The sequence below is a fragment of the Anarhichas minor genome, unplaced genomic scaffold, assembly GCF_050575085.1.
Source record: "Anarhichas minor isolate MPS153535 unplaced genomic scaffold, ASM5057508v1 ptg000026l, whole genome shotgun sequence".
Taxonomy (NCBI): domain Eukaryota; kingdom Metazoa; phylum Chordata; class Actinopteri; order Perciformes; family Anarhichadidae; genus Anarhichas; species Anarhichas minor.
Genome location: NW_027466472.1, coordinates 5,019,993 through 5,035,340, shown reverse-complemented (window position 1 = coordinate 5,035,340; position 15,348 = coordinate 5,019,993). Strand labels below are relative to the sequence as shown.

The following is a 15,348-nucleotide window of genomic DNA, read 5'->3' as shown; positions in this document are numbered from 1 at the left end:
AAAACTTCCCAGTGCTCCTGTTGTCACATGCTGATCCACCCAAATATGCCTGTGTGTTGTCACATGCCATCGGTGTGGATAAGCAGCTTCACATGCACTCACAGCAACCACAAGGCAGAGCGTGCGGTTATTCATTACCTCTAATTTAAATGGGGTGGATGCATCATGACCATCACCAGAATATCTTTTGATGGAGGAGAATGTTTGAGTGTGATTTCGGTTCAATCAGTCATCATTCCTGTTAATTCGTGTTAATTTAGAAAACAAACTACTACTCGTAATAATAATAATAATAATAATACATTCCCAATACATTATTAGTGTGATAGACTTTAAATGATAATGATTTTTGTTTTAAATGCTATGGGCTTCACAATGAATGAATTAATGTCGTCTAGTCCTATTATAAAGTGATACTGCGACTAGTGTAGACTAATTAATATGCAACCCGATTAAAGACTTGCAAACTGATCAACTTACCATTTGTCTGCCTTGTTCTTATAGTTGATGATGATGCTAAAACTTGAAGGGTCTCTTGTTTCCTGGTTTGCTTGGTGTTTTAAATGCCATGTCTTTGTTTTAATTGTATGTGAATGTAACACAACATGCCAATGAAAGGACAACCGACAGTATTTCCTAAAAGTTTCCCGACTCTGTGATTGTATGCTTTAATGATGTTGGTTAATTTGGCGTTTTGTGGAACTGATGTTATTATTGGTGTGATATTTCCAACCTCTGAGGAAGCAGCCTCTACTAAAGGATCATCACCAGTCAGTGGTGTGTGTGTGTGTGTGTATGTGTGTGTGTGTGTGTGTGTGTGACACCTGAGTTTGTGAGGATATTTTTGAAAGTAATTTTAGGCTCGAGTTTTACGATTAGGGCTTAAGAGTGCACTTCTTTGAATTTCTTTTCCTTCCCCTACATGACATACTGGCATTAGCACTGAAACGGAACTCCTTTCCGTTCGTCTTTGACACGTCATCTGTAGGTGCCGGACCCATTTAGACGTCGCACATGCCGCACATCCTGGATCTTCTCTTGAGAGTGTATTGATTTAACTAACCTGCCTTGAGTGAAACGGTAGTGATTTTCTCGTGTTTCTTGCCTTCTATTAAGATGCCGCAAACTCGCTATTTGCAAGAACATAGAATAAAATCGGCCTCCCGTTGATTTGCTCTGTAATTCAGCCGTTTGTGTTCAATCTCTTTCCTGATCTGGCATTATTTGTGTGGCATGCTGCTATCATCACCAGGTACACGTCAATTAATGTACTGCTTGTGTGATTTACCTTTTACCTTTTCATCTCGCGCATGTCCTTTCTACGTCTGTATGTGTACTAGAAACTATTGCTTTTAATAGTTTACGTTTAGGCTAACGTAAGTTAACATCTTGTGATTTTTAGGTGACAGCAGGAAACAGCCGTGAACATTTTCCTTGTACTGTACAATACAGTATGAAATACAAAAGCTCGATAACTTCTTATTTCTAACCAACCTAATCCTGGATCTATTGGTTAGCCTCTGGAAGTGTCTCCTTCACCTTTCACCCCAACAATGACTTGACACTATTTATTTTTTCTTCCTTTTGCACAGATTTCTGTTCTTTTATCTCGTCATTTGAAGTGTACATACACTGTATACACTGTACGTATGATGCGAGTCTGCTTTTCATTATTCTAATCAGTCAGAAACTCACTTGACCATTTTGCTGACTGCTTTTGTTCAAGCATGATCAGTGCGTCCCTGCTTGTAGTTCACTGAATGTTTGCATTCTACTCTATTCCATTTCTTTATTGTATCTTTACTCTCGCTATGAACAGCTTTTTCTGCCTGTGAAGTTCTGTACCGTTGCTGTTTTGGCTATGCCTTTCAAACAACGATAACAATCTTAATGGGATTCAAATGATTGGAAATATTCACGGCAGACATTCAGTCATTTAGCTGCTGAACTAGTCTCCTCTATTCTTTTTTTTTTTTTTTTTTTTTTTTCTGCAGATTCGCTGAGGGCACAGCTGGTTTGATGCCCACTGTTCCAACATGGAGCACTCAGATTTGATGACGCACAAGAACGGGCGGCAGAGGAAGATCGTGGGTACCACCTTCTTATCCGAAAACATCACGGGCATGGACAGGGGAGAGACGAGCTCCTCTGAACCTGAAGTAGAAGAGGAAGCGGAGGGTCTTATCAAAGTGTTGTCCTCTGAGGACAGGAGGCACAGGAGAGTCCGGCCCGGGATCCGTGACGAGTTGGGGAACGTTTTGCTCCTTCTGTTCCTATATGTGCTGCAAGGGATTCCTCTGGGACTGGCTGGTAGCATCCCTCTGATCTTACAGAGTAAGAGCATCAGCTACAAAGACCAAGCCTTCTTCAGCTTTGTCTTCTGGCCATTTAGTCTCAAACTTTTCTGGGCACCGCTGGTGGACGCTCTCTACTTCAGCAGGTTTGGGAGAAGGTAAGAAGGACACATGCGTACTGTTTATGTTGATGTTTGCATCTGCGTGGAGGATTATATTTTCCCCCTACAATGTGTATATTGTTCCTGGTTTTCAGAAAGTCATGGCTGGTGCCCACACAGTACCTGCTGGGCCTCTTCATGCTCTACCTTTCCGGGACGGTCAATTCACTGATGCAAAGCGAGGGAGGACCGAAGGTGGTAACACTGACTGCCGTCTTCTTTATGCTTGCCTTCCTTGCAGCCACACAGGTAGGCGGACGCAAACACTGTGACACAAACGCACATTCGGGAAGATAAATACATTGAATTAGATTAGTTTTCCTCCTGTCCTCCAATTTCGGTACCTTCTCTGCTTCAAAGGACATAGCTGTGGATGGCTGGGCCCTGACCATGTTGTCCAGAGAGAATGTGGGATATGCTTCTACATGCAACTCTGTGGGCCAGACAGCTGGGTACTTCCTGGGGAATGTGCTCTTTCTGGCTCTGGAGTCTGCAGACTTCTGCAACAAGTACCTCAGAGTAGAGCCCAAGGACACGGGCATCGTCACCTTGTCGGGTATTATTCACCCCTGACCTCACAGAGTTGTTGTTCTCTTACAACAGAGCAGTGATTTTGGGTGACGTGTAATCATTTCTAATGCCTTCTGTTCTTCGGCTGCAGAGTTCTTGTTTTTTTGGGGAATTGTGTTCCTGATTTCCACGACTCTGGTGGCCATCATGAAAAAAGAAAATAATCACGGCAAAGGAAAGCAGAGAGTCCACCAGGAAACACAGGGCGTCATGGAGACCTACAAGCTGCTGTTCTCTATCATCAAGATGCCCACAGTCTCCACCTTTTGTTCCCTGCTTCTCACTGCTAAAGTACTTCAGCATTACATGAAACAACTTTTACAACATGACTTAGAAAGTGTTGCTTACGGACACTTTGCTGCTTTACACAAACATCCAATGTGAATGGAAGATTTCTATTTCTTCTCTTTTTTTTGTTATTCAGATTGGCTTCTCGGCAGCAGATGCAGTGACGGGCCTGAAGCTGGTGGAGGCTGGAGTTCCCAAGGAGCAGCTGGCACTGCTGGCAGTGCCCATGGTGCCTCTGCAGATCCTACTACCTGTGATCATCAGCAAATACACAGCAGGGCCTAGACCGCTGGACGTCTTCTACAAGGCCTTCCCTTTCAGGTTGTAACACACACACACACACACACACACACACACATATACACAAACCCATTCATACAAACTAAAAGCTGACAGAGTGTTGCTGTTTGCGGTTGCAGGTTGCTCATAGGACTGGGTTACGCTCTGCTGGTGTGGTGGACGCCCAGTGTAAAACATGAAGGAGGGTTCCCTGTTTACTACTACGCCATAGTGCTGTTTAGCTACGCATTGCATCAGGTTTGTATTTCTGTTACTCTCTTTAATATCTTGCTTTTCTTCCCTTTACTGCTTCTAGCTCTTATCATAGTTTTTCCAGGTGACAGGATGTCAGCAGTGTGCAGATAGTGACAGTCTGCTGCTTAGAAAGGGCTTCTGACCCTCTGCACATTATGAACAGTACTGTATGTCTAAGTCTGCTCGTAAGATGGGGAATGGAAACTGGCTGCAATGAGCTAAAAATGACCACAACTTAGAGAGTCAATTCTGAAATTCTATTTTGTGTAATACATTGTTTTATGACCAATTACCTGCAACACTAATGATTCCCATCAGCCTCAGCTGTACTTTGTGTTTATTGCTAAGTAGCAAATTAACTAGCATGGTAAAGACGGTAAGCATTGCACATGTTACATGTTACATGTTCGCATTTAGCTCAAAGCACAGCCTTGCAGTGCTGCTAGAATGGCAGGTTGATCAAAACATGTGTTGCAGATGCACAGATGTTTGTCACGGTCTTATTTTTAAGTATAAAGGCAGACAAGTGTTAAGATGAGTTCCTTTTTCTCCCACCAACCTCATTTCATTTCCTGTCTCTGCCCGCAGATGTGCAACAGAAGAACATCTAAAGTATCAGGGACAGAAACATAGTCGTCCCCTCATTCTTTCTTTTTTTTACATTTGTGGTATATTTTAGTGAGACAGGTTACGTTTGCATCTTTCTTTCTATTTGTCTTTCAATAGAATATAAAAACCATTTTATTGATTATACAATTATTCTTTTTCTGGACCTTGGATTTTTGCCATCCGGTCATTAAAACAGCAGATAAAAATATAAAATTGATGTGATAAGAATGAAGTTAAATATCATGGTAAGTTTGACTATTGAGCAGCATAAACAAATGTTTCCCATGTTGCTTCCCCAGGTGGCGTTATACAGTATGTACGTGGCTTGCATGGCCTTCCACGCCAAAGTGAGCGACCCCCTCATCGGCGGGACCTACATGACCCTGCTGAACACAGTCACTAACCTCGGTGGGAACTGGCCCTCCACGTTGGCTCTGTGGATGGTGGATCCCCTGACCTCTAAGGAGTGTCAGGGGGCCGCCGGGCAGAGCTGTGGCTCTCCAGAGGAGGCGGGGGTGAGTAAGCAGCGAGGGAAATAATCCTGCACAGCGGAGTATGTAACTACCTTGACTTGATATATTGATTCCTTTCTCCCTGTTGTGTCTCCAGCTGTGCGTTAAGGAGGGCGGCGCTTGTGTGACCACGCTGGACGGCTACTACGTGGAGTCGGTGGTGTGTGTTGTGATTGGTTTAGCCTGGTGGGTGTGGTTGGGGAAGAAGATGAGACACCTGCAGGAACAGAAGCCTGCTGCATGGAGGTGCAGAGCTAGTCGGTGATGACACTTTCATCAGTGCATTTTTCTTTTTTTTCCTCTTGCACTTCCGCATACTCTGCTCCAAAAAACAGCTGAACGGCGGACGTGTTATTGTTCCACTTCTCGTCCGTTTAGTCCAGCTGGTCGTGCTCGAGTTGCTGCGTCAAGAAAACACTCATACTTTCTCACCTCTGTCAACTCCAGGTACACAAATCTGATGAAGGACTCTGAAAACTGGACCGACCGGTCAGACTAGCTGAGAAGTTTTTACATTTTTATTTTGAAACCATATTCTGCTGCTTGGAACAGCTTAACCAAACAAGAGCTGGCTCAAAGAATATGTTCAAATAACTTTATTAGTGTGTTTTTACCTGCCTTCACGTTCAGTTATTCTCTGCAGTTTCTTTACCTTTTGGCCCAAATATGAGCAAAAAATAACTTCAAAAGTAAACTTAGCACTTAAGACTCTTGTTGACCTTCCCGGCCAGTCACCATTGAATCTATATTAACAGATACTAAAGGTAAAAAAACAGATGGAAGTGTTTAAACCCGGTGTGAAGATTATCTTTGATTGCTGCTGGACTCAGATCTGAACCAATGATTCTTTAAATCATTATTTAAATATATATATTTTCTTCCTCTTAAGTGATTTTTGCCTTGTTTGGTGTTTCAAAGTCTGTCTTCTGGTTTGGTAGATTACACAAAACATACTCCATAATATGACGCTGAGCACACATTCCTCATTATTACCGATATCATCAATGATCAAGTGAACTGAGATGTCTGAAATATTAAAACATTTTCTTGGAGCATTCTTTTCTTTTTCCAAACTTTCCTTAAATCTGATCGGTTGTATTCTTTATAGGACCAAATCAATTCTTTAATGGCATTATTGGACAGTGTGGATTTGAACATTTCGGACCTCTTGGTTGTCAGTGGGGCATTTTTAATTTGCATTATTATTCAAACACGTTTTATGTAAAAGGTCAATATGCTGTATACTAACTATCAATGCAACAATGTATTACAGGAGTCCCAATTACGACATTTTAACATCCATAAAGCCAAGTTCTGCAGAGTGGGACGTTACCACCAGCCTTTGTAATTAAATACATACAGTGAAGTTCTTGCTCCCAAAACCAATTGAGATCCGGGACCAGCAGCCTTGAAGAGACACGTGATACGCACATGTCCTGTTTATGTTTTCATATTGTACGTAGAATTGAATGTTACAGTATTTTTCTCTAAAGCCAGCATTGAAAAACGTCTGTCAAATGTAAGCGTTGAAGCACACAATCAGGGTTCATGTCAGGAGAGCTTCATTTTCAACTCATTTGGCATAATTTGATTCTGATGCCGACTTTTTGAACTACATGTAAAAGGTCAAATAGTTTGATTGCTGAGGTAGCAGTTCTTTGGCCAATGGTTCCTCTGAAATGCACAAAAGTCCCTTACGCTGCATTAAAATTAAAAGTCATACTACATGCCTTTGTTTGACATTTATTGGGCCTCTCTCCTGTATTTGTACCAGCACATCGCTCTCATGACACTTCTTCCTGAAAGCCTTTTCTCATTATCAGGGCACTGGATTTGTTGTTTTGATTTTCTTTGACAAACATGTTAGACTGTGACACTGTTGATTTCAGCAACATGTGCATTTGTTTTTATATTTTATATCACTTTCAGATCAGATACTTTAATTTGCTAAATTGGCTTTTGGGTGCATTTCAGCTGCGAAAAAAGTTTTAATTTTTCTCACAATCCTTTAACTTTTATTTAAATTATTTTTACTTTGCACAACTTTAGTTTACGATGAGTCTAAATTCCCAATCGTAAAGTAAAAGGATAGCACAGGGTGATGGTAAAGTCAGACATTTAAATAAGCTCGCAGCAGTGCTCTCTGATGCTCTGATGTGAGGATCTTTGACGTTCACAGGATGTAATGTTGAGACAAACAAATCTTATACGTGATTTAAAAAACGTGCACTTGTGAGGTCTCCAGATGTTTTTCCTTTCATACAAAAAAAAGACACGATGCATTCTGTATTTTTATTTTTTTTTTATTTGAATTTTCCTTTCTAAAACTTCCCTCCTAAACAAGTGAGCTGATGTCGGACGCTGTGAATGTTGCCCCGAGTTTTCTGAGCATCAAACCCCACAACTGAGGATCCAGATCAACTGGTGCCAGAGTCTCCAGTATGAGCTCACTCCGGGGGTCAGATTGTGGTCACACAAAGCAGCACCCAGATCAGTGAGACATTTTCGGGTGGTCAAGCTGAATTATGTCTGGTGACGTGTCAACTAATCCAGCGATTCGTCCTGCAGTGTAGCACGCCTTAAGAGCAGAGAATCAAAGTACGGTTCCCACATCAAATACGCCTTTAATGCCGAAAGAACGTAAAAAGTCAAGGTTTCTCTCTTTTTGAAACTCGGCTTTGATTCATCATTGATGTATAGCACAGTTAATGCATCCATTGTGTATATTCATCAATACCAGAACCTCTGTTCACAATGCTCAATTCTTTTTCAATAATTAACCTAATTTATATCATTTCATTCAGAGCCAGGAAGCATTTTTACTTTTTTTTTGTCTGAGAAGAACTTTCAAAATCTCCCAATGGAAGCAGTTTGCCTCACCGGCATTCATTCAAATAGCACGAAGCACTTTGGACGTCGTCTTGTACAGTAGACTGACGGCATTTTAGAGTAAATAGCTTGCATACTGTGCATTCTGTCGCCTTTTTGATTTCCAGGTCGCACAAAAAGGCTGTGGCTCCTCAAGAAAGGGGTTTCCAGTCCTACTAGTCCAGTTCAGAAGACACAGGTCATGAGACCTGAGGTGTCGGAGGAGAAGCGGCGAGGCCTCAACTGCAGCACGCCGGAGCCGCAGACCCACGCACTAACTCCAGGTTGTGACAGTATATGGAGTGTGCGGATGTGCAATTTTGGATTTGAATCGTCTCCAGCATCCATATCTTTTTGCTTTGTTTCTTAAAAATAAAAATAAAAATAAAAAAAGAGTCAATAAATGAACTTTCCTACAGAGGCGCGGTGGGTCATAGGTTCATACGTAAATGCTCGGGCCGCTTGGCCATGCTGGGATAGGCTTGCTGCTTCATCTGGCCCAGGTTGACCCCGGCAGGCTGACGGATGGGAAGAGGGGCCGAGGCCTCGGAGCTGGTTGTGACATCCATCTGCTCCGGGGTGGACAGCTCCATGGCCTGGTCCTGAGGTGACTGGAGGACACTTGGTCCTGCGCCAGGGAGAAGGGGGCTCCGGGCCCAGCACTCCCCACCTGAGAACTTGACTGGGCTGAAAGCACAGAGAGGAGAGGAAGGAAACGGGACAGATGTAACCGAGAGGCATTTGTAACAATGTGCAATATGGAAGATCTGTTTTCATGTGTATTCTGCTATCATTTTTGGTCTTAACGAATTAGTCCGCATGATTGAAAAAGCCAAAACTCATATGTTCAATAAGCTGCTGTTAAGGGTGCAGTTAGCACGACGTAAACAATATTTCTCTTGGTGAGAAATATCAGGAATTAAACAAAGACTCAGGGTGGGAATAAGGGGTTGATTTTGCCAACCAGTACAAGTGGCTGCTGCAGACATGCCCAAATACCTGAGAGGTGTTCTCGGGCTATCCACGATGCGTCGAGGTGAGCGGATTTTTGGCTCAAATGCGAACCTTTCTTTGATGTTTTCCAGGACTGACGGAGCAACGTATGTGAAACCCTACAGGAACAGAGACATCAGAGACAAGCACAGATACGGTTGGTGCACGATCACATCTGAGGGGCAGGAAGACCTCTTTTCATTACCGAGTCAGAAGCAGCAGCGTCAATCAGCAATGCAGCGACTTTCAATCTGATATTTGTTGCTCCACCTGACCGATTTGGTTGTGTGTGCTTTTTTTCTAAACATTAATTAAGGTAAAATGGAAGTAATTAAGATGGAACTTAATTGTTACCAAAAGCTTGAGTAATTCATTTAAAATTAAAATAAAAAGGCTCTCAACATTCTTTCTTTTGTGTTCACGAGAAAATTAGAATTATATTCATGTGGCAGATTACATCCATGTCTGTCGAAAATGTCATCATTTTATCCTATTAAACATTTGTCATAATTCTCGAATGTACGGAGGCAGAACGAAACAAACAAAAGACGTGAACACGCAGCCAGAGAAGGTACCAGGAAGGCTTGATTGGCACTTTCACTGAGCGTCGAGTCGTCCGGGCTGTCGACCGGCGTCTGGCTGGTGAACTTCGAGTCGAACTGACTCACGTCTTCAGCTGATTGCTGCCAAAATAGAAGGAGAAGACAAACAAGAGGTGAGGAGGTGCAGCAACATGAGCAGATGTGTCAACTAACAACACGCAGGTCTGGAACAAGAGACGACCTGGGTTTGATTACCAAACACTCGATCAGCTGGTTCAACCTGGCCAGGTAGCCGGAAACAAAACTCATCTCCAGCTCACAGAGATCTAATTCCAACATGTAATTCAGAACTCCATGCTCCTCTGATACTCACCAGGAAAGGTTTGAAGGGGGGCTCCACTTTCCGAGCCAGTAGATCCTCCCAGTTGGTGTGTCTGAAGAAGGGATGAGCCTGTGGGACATCAAATACAAAGACAGGGCCATAAGACTGAGCTTCTACGTCGGGGAGATGTTAAACAACAGTATGTTACTACCAGTACGTCCTGAGAGGTAATAATATTCATTCTCACCTGCACCTCTGTGGCGTCTCCTGCTGCCGCTCCCAGCCGCGACGAGGCGTTCCTCTTTAACAACTGTACAAGCAGCAGTCAAGTGTCAAAAGAATGCTTACACAACAACGCCACACTTATTTTGGATAAACACGTGTCGTATAAGCTTTAAGCGAACAGGAGATACCCGTTTCAGGAGATCTCTTGCTTCTTGTGTGAGGTAGGGTGGGAGGCTGAGCTTACACTTCAGGATCTTGTCAATGGTCTTTTTGCGGTTTTCACCAGTGAACGGTGGCTACAGTGGGAAAAGAGAGGAAGGGGGGGGTTACACACACATTACCAAATTATGACTCATATCTTATAATAGTAGAAAGATATTTTTTAAATGTTGTGAAAGTTTAACTGACCGCTCCTGTGAGCATGTCGTACATCAGAGCGCCCAGACTCCACCAGTCTACTGCTCTGTTGTGTCCGCTTCTCATCAAGATCTCTGGGGCCCTGCAACAACACGAGTGCACACCTGTTACTAACGAATGAACGTAAATGAGTCGATACTAAGCGTGGAAGACGAAGGAGGGGAACGAGTGAGTGAGGAGGCATATTTGCATGCAAGTGAGTGGGATTGAAGGACTGCTCCACTTGCATGTATTCGATGGTACCGCAGAAAGTGTGGGTGACTGTGCCGTCGTGAATTGACTCTTTACACAATCCAAAGTCTGTCAACTTCACATGCCCTGGAAGGAAAAACAACACATATTCAGATGCAATTGTTGATAATTATGAAATTGCAACATGATCTTTATTTACTGTCATTTCTGTGGCATGATATTTGTGCATATGGATAGTGATGTTTCGGGACAAATACAAAGAAATGTAAGACATCTTCTTTGGATAAATTATACAGGAAGGTTTGAGTTAATTTCATCACGTGTGTGTACACACACACACACACACACACACACACACACACACACACACACACACACACACACACACACACACACACACACACACACACACCGTGGTTGTTGAGCATGATGTTCTCCGGCTTCAGGTCTCTGTAGATGATGCCCTTCTGGTGCAGGTGGCCCAGAGCCATGGAGATCTCAGCCAGGTAGAAACTACAGAGAAATACAAAGAAAATAAACCGATAGTCTGCCGAGATATCTGTCCGTCCCTATTCAATAAAAACACTCACCAGGCTGTGTCTTCCATGAAGATGCCCTCCCTCTCCAGCTGCATGAACAGTTCTCCTCCTGCGCAGGTGAACACATTTTTATGCTGTTAACACGCACATACATCCCTCCCGCCTCCACAGGTTAGGTCGCAGCCAGGAGGAAGTGATTTCTCACTTGCGTAATATGCATTGATCTTCCTTTAGAGTGTGCGTTGTGTACCAGGTGTGTGTGTGTGTATTTCTCGTACTGACCGCTCAGGTACTCCAGGATGAGGTACAGCTTCCCTCCGGTCTGGAAGGCGTAGATGAGATCAACTATGAAGGGATGCTTCACCTCCTCCAGGATGTTCCTCTCTGCCTTCGTGTGGGCCGTGTCCTTGGCGTTGCGTACAATCATAGCCTTGTGCCCCCGAACCCGAAGAAGTTCACCAACATTAGTCAACTCCAGAGGCAGACGGAACGGTGAAACAATGGCCATCTTTTCATCCATGCAGATGTGAATAGCACTGAACGACAAATATGTCCTGCCAACAGTCTGTTTATCGCCGACTTATGAGCTGCTTTTGTTCTATGGAAGAATGACGACGTCAATAGTCCGAGCACTACTGTGGTTGTATATGTACAGTGTCTTCTGTTCCTCCAGCTCTCCACACTCTTCCTCTCCTCTCTCCTGCTCATGTTTGTGTTTGCTAACCACTTATGTCAGAAAGCTAAAGAGCCGCCTGTCGGCAGCAATGTTGTTTCAGCTTTGAGTGTCAGAACTACCACAACCGAGGCTGCGACGCGCCCGTTGATTTGAAATGGTGCAGTACGAGCTTGCTGACTGAGATACTTTAAAAGGTCTTTGCAATTCACTTTTTTGTTGAGACCGATTAGGAATCGTGCATTGTTTACTGAATTTTAAGCCCTTTCCGGCTCGCTAACTAGGCCTTTGTTCCCTTTACAGGACTACCAAAAGTAACTAACCGTCATCCACTAAACCCTAACTTCCTGTAATCTGGGCCCATTTTTATCAAGCAACTAAGAATCACTGTGACTCAACCTCGGAGTAGGACTTTAGTTATTAACGAGCCTTGCTACACACGCACAGCAAGGAGTCGAAGTTCTCATTTAAGAGTAAATGACATAATTGGTATATGCCACTTATTCATCATTCTCTGTGGTTCGATGTGCAATCAACAGATTCAAATCAGACTGAATTAGAAATATCGTGAAGCAGGAAAATCTAAAGTAATGACCGCATACAGCATTATGCTACTTGTATTACAAGATAGTTTCGTTCACAAAAAGACTACAAATATATTTCATCTGAAAATAAACATGATACATGAATTACACGTTAGTATATAATTACATTTAGAGGTGGAACAATAGCAGCCATAGCTATAACGTTCTACATCGTTGCTGTTGTAGCTATACTTTAGTTTTGAATTCAGTGTAAATTGCAATAAAATGTAACTTTTTCTGCAGGAGGATTATATTGAAAATGTGATTTTTTTATTTTTCCAATTCAATCTGAAAAATCTCGTTATTCTACATCAAATGTTGCACATTGTGACTGTGTACACGAGCTGGAGTGTATGTTGCCATCTGTCCTGTTGCTATCTGAGAACTCTGAACTGATTGGGACAGTTCTGCAGCTCTCCTGAAACCCGGAAAAGCCTAAACGCACCACTGCATGTGTGTCACTGACAATTTTGGGCAAGTCATGACTGATATCTCACTCTGAGATGCTTCATAAATACGGGCCCTGTGCTCTAACCCAAAAACTACAGGCCCGCCTGCCACTTTGAAGCTGAACGATTGAAAACGACCGGTTGAAATCTGGCAGGTCTTCAATGTGTCACTGGGGTCATTTTAGCCAATCAAGCAGAAGCGGCGTGAACATCAAGCGGAATCGAATGGGCTGAGGCAGAGCGTTTTTAAGTGCCAAGGCTGCAGCAGCGCAGATGGCAGTCTACCAACGAGCAGTGAAATCCTACCCCACCACTGGCTTCAAGGACAGCCAATATTTGCAGACGGAAGCAATATAATGTTTATTTGTAAAAACAAGCATGCAATTGCATTCACAGGATTACAAACTGAGAGCGGCGGTACATTGCTCTAATTATAGATATTTAAGAAGAAAAATGTACCTTTTTTAAAACTTTCATGGCAAATATTTTGCCTGACGCAGCTCCAACAACTTTTCGAACTTGAAAGACCTGCACAAAAGGGGAAATGATTAACATGTTTAAGATAGAACACTTTCGAGTCAATACAACTCCTTTGCATTCTAGAGGGACAATAATCCAACGTGTGCATTTGTAGGCGTGTGTGCGTGTTAAGTGTACTTTCTCAAGGCTTCATGCTTCTTGGGTACCTTTCCATAACCACCTTTCCCCAGGACCCGCAGCAGCTCAAAGCACTCGGGTCTGATGTTCTCCGTCCCCTGGTTGACGTTGTCCTCCGATATCTCAATCTTCTCACAGTCGTCCATGTTGCTGCAGAGACACATTCAATGCATTGAGTTCTTGTTTTTCCACTGATTCAAATGCAAAAAAAAAAGAACAAAACATACATACATGAACATAAGCACGGAAGGACATAGTGAAAACTTACAACTCAAATCCACTGCACTGGTCCATGATGTCACCGATTTGAACCTGCAAGGAAAAGTAGAAAACACGACATAAACACAAAAGTCATTCTGCTTTTCTGTTCTCACGAGGAAGAGGATGGACTCCAATGGAGAAAACATGAGCAGTGCTCGAAATCACAGTTTGATTGAGTGACTTTCTTTCTTCGGTTTTTCATTTCTTATAGGGAGCCTTTGATCTCATGAAGACATTTCTGTATTTCATTTTTTCCCTGTGTGATTTAACGCTTTATGTCTGTTTTATTACTATGATAGTACAGCATTTACAATACTTGTCATGCGATGCAAATAAATAGCTACAAAAAAGACAACGACTTAAAAATAGAATCAAGCATTTTCAAAGGGTCATTTCCTTGTCTTATCTGACAGTTTATAAAGGTGTTTGGCTTCACATTAAAACAGGAGCTGTGATGGGACACTGACAAACAAGAGCTGCTGTGAAGTAACAGTTTCCCAATTCGTGCTATATAGATAAAATAATAAGCAAAAATGGTTTATTAAATTTTTAATGCTGTATTAAATTAGGTGTACAGTCAGTTGTTGTGCTGCTGTATTTCAGGCTCGGTGTGAATAGAAACACACAGACACCAGCTCTATGTCCACACAGTCACACTCTGTAGCAGTCTTGCCAAAATAAACTGTTGCACACCGAGCCACATTTATCACTGCAGCACATTTGGCCAAGTAAGGCTCTGTTTGCACAACTCTTAACATGACAGCGACGGTTCTATTTAAACGAGACGGGGTTAAAAACACATGCAGCTCACCGCTGAGCTATCGCTACTGGTAGAATAGAAACAGAACGAGTGACAGCTCGCTTTCATGATCGCTGTCAGGCTAACGGTGGCGAGCTAGCATTAGCCTCTGCTAACCCTGTTAGGCCTGAGAGCGCCGGCTGCAGGAGCAGGGCCTGTGGCAGGCTAGCAGGCTAACAGGCTAACAGCTAGCTACTGTGCGTGGAGAATTTCTGCGGTGACAACTCTCGCAGTCACGTCTCAACATCCTCCATGAAAGTACCTCCTCGTTCTCATCATCGTCGGAGACGTTTTCCTCCGGCTGGTCCAAATCAATGTCAAACATTCCAGCCATGGCAGCGCTTCGCTCGGATCGCTCCGTCACAGACCGCAAGAATAGCAGGCGTCTCCACACCTCATGGACAAAAACACACCGCCGCCATAACCGGCTACTACACTGAGCATGCGCATTGCAACACCCGACAAAAGGGGGCGGTGCCCTGTATGACTCGCTTTTATTTTTGGTCATAAACCAACATCAGTGTATTCACTACAAATTCAAATAAAAGACTAAATAAACCTATTCAAATCTTTCCATTGCCATTCATAACAAGCCTTTTCTGACTGTACTATTAGGGTCTCTGGTCACACCTAAAATAGTCAGGTTAATTTTAAACATGAACATTCTCCGCTACTAAATACTGACATGTTTTATGCTTGAAACAATTCAGTCCACGTTGAAGAAACTATGTTGTTGAAATGTTTTTGTCATTCTCATTTAATTTATATTCAAATCACAAACACTCCAGTAACATAATAAATTACCATTACTTATAAACCCCTATTATAAGAATACAATAATATAATAATATAATAATAT

The 15,348-nt window shown here is 42.8% G+C and overlaps 2 protein-coding genes across 4 annotated transcripts; one reads left to right on the top strand and one right to left on the bottom strand.

The window, feature by feature from the left end:
- The first annotated feature begins 992 nt into the window (after positions 1 to 992).
- On the top strand, positions 993 to 6,698 carry slc33a1 (solute carrier family 33 member 1). Of its 3 annotated transcripts, none has more exons than XM_076100044.1 (9): positions 993 to 1,080; positions 1,995 to 2,452; positions 2,551 to 2,704; positions 2,816 to 3,011; positions 3,117 to 3,316; positions 3,450 to 3,634; positions 3,733 to 3,850; positions 4,756 to 4,971; positions 5,066 to 6,698. In XM_076100044.1, the coding sequence occupies exons 2-9, from the start codon at positions 2,037 to 2,039 to the stop codon at positions 5,231 to 5,233; spliced, it is 1,653 nt and encodes a 550-aa protein (XP_075956159.1). In that variant the 5' UTR covers positions 993 to 1,080; positions 1,995 to 2,036; the 3' UTR covers positions 5,234 to 6,698. The 3 variants fall into 3 exon arrangements, with proteins under 3 accessions (XP_075956159.1, XP_075956156.1, XP_075956158.1); XM_076100041.1 differs by having other exon boundaries at positions 3,417 to 3,634; XM_076100043.1 differs by having other exon boundaries at positions 1,008 to 1,252; positions 3,417 to 3,634.
- A 552-nt stretch (positions 6,699 to 7,250) lies between these two features.
- Positions 7,251 to 14,932, bottom strand: rps6kb1b (ribosomal protein S6 kinase b, polypeptide 1b). The gene is made up of 15 exons (XM_076100045.1): positions 14,752 to 14,932; positions 13,698 to 13,741; positions 13,459 to 13,579; positions 13,232 to 13,300; positions 11,349 to 11,496; positions 11,118 to 11,175; positions 10,940 to 11,040; positions 10,563 to 10,653; positions 10,327 to 10,417; positions 10,107 to 10,214; positions 9,941 to 10,003; positions 9,745 to 9,822; positions 9,405 to 9,512; positions 8,836 to 8,948; positions 7,251 to 8,523 (listed from the first exon to the last, which is right to left on the bottom strand). Exons 1-15 carry the CDS (start codon positions 14,821 to 14,823, stop codon positions 8,268 to 8,270), a joined length of 1,521 nt encoding a protein of 506 aa, XP_075956160.1. The 5' UTR covers positions 14,824 to 14,932; the 3' UTR covers positions 7,251 to 8,267.
- Between the last annotated feature and the right edge of the window lie 416 nt (positions 14,933 to 15,348).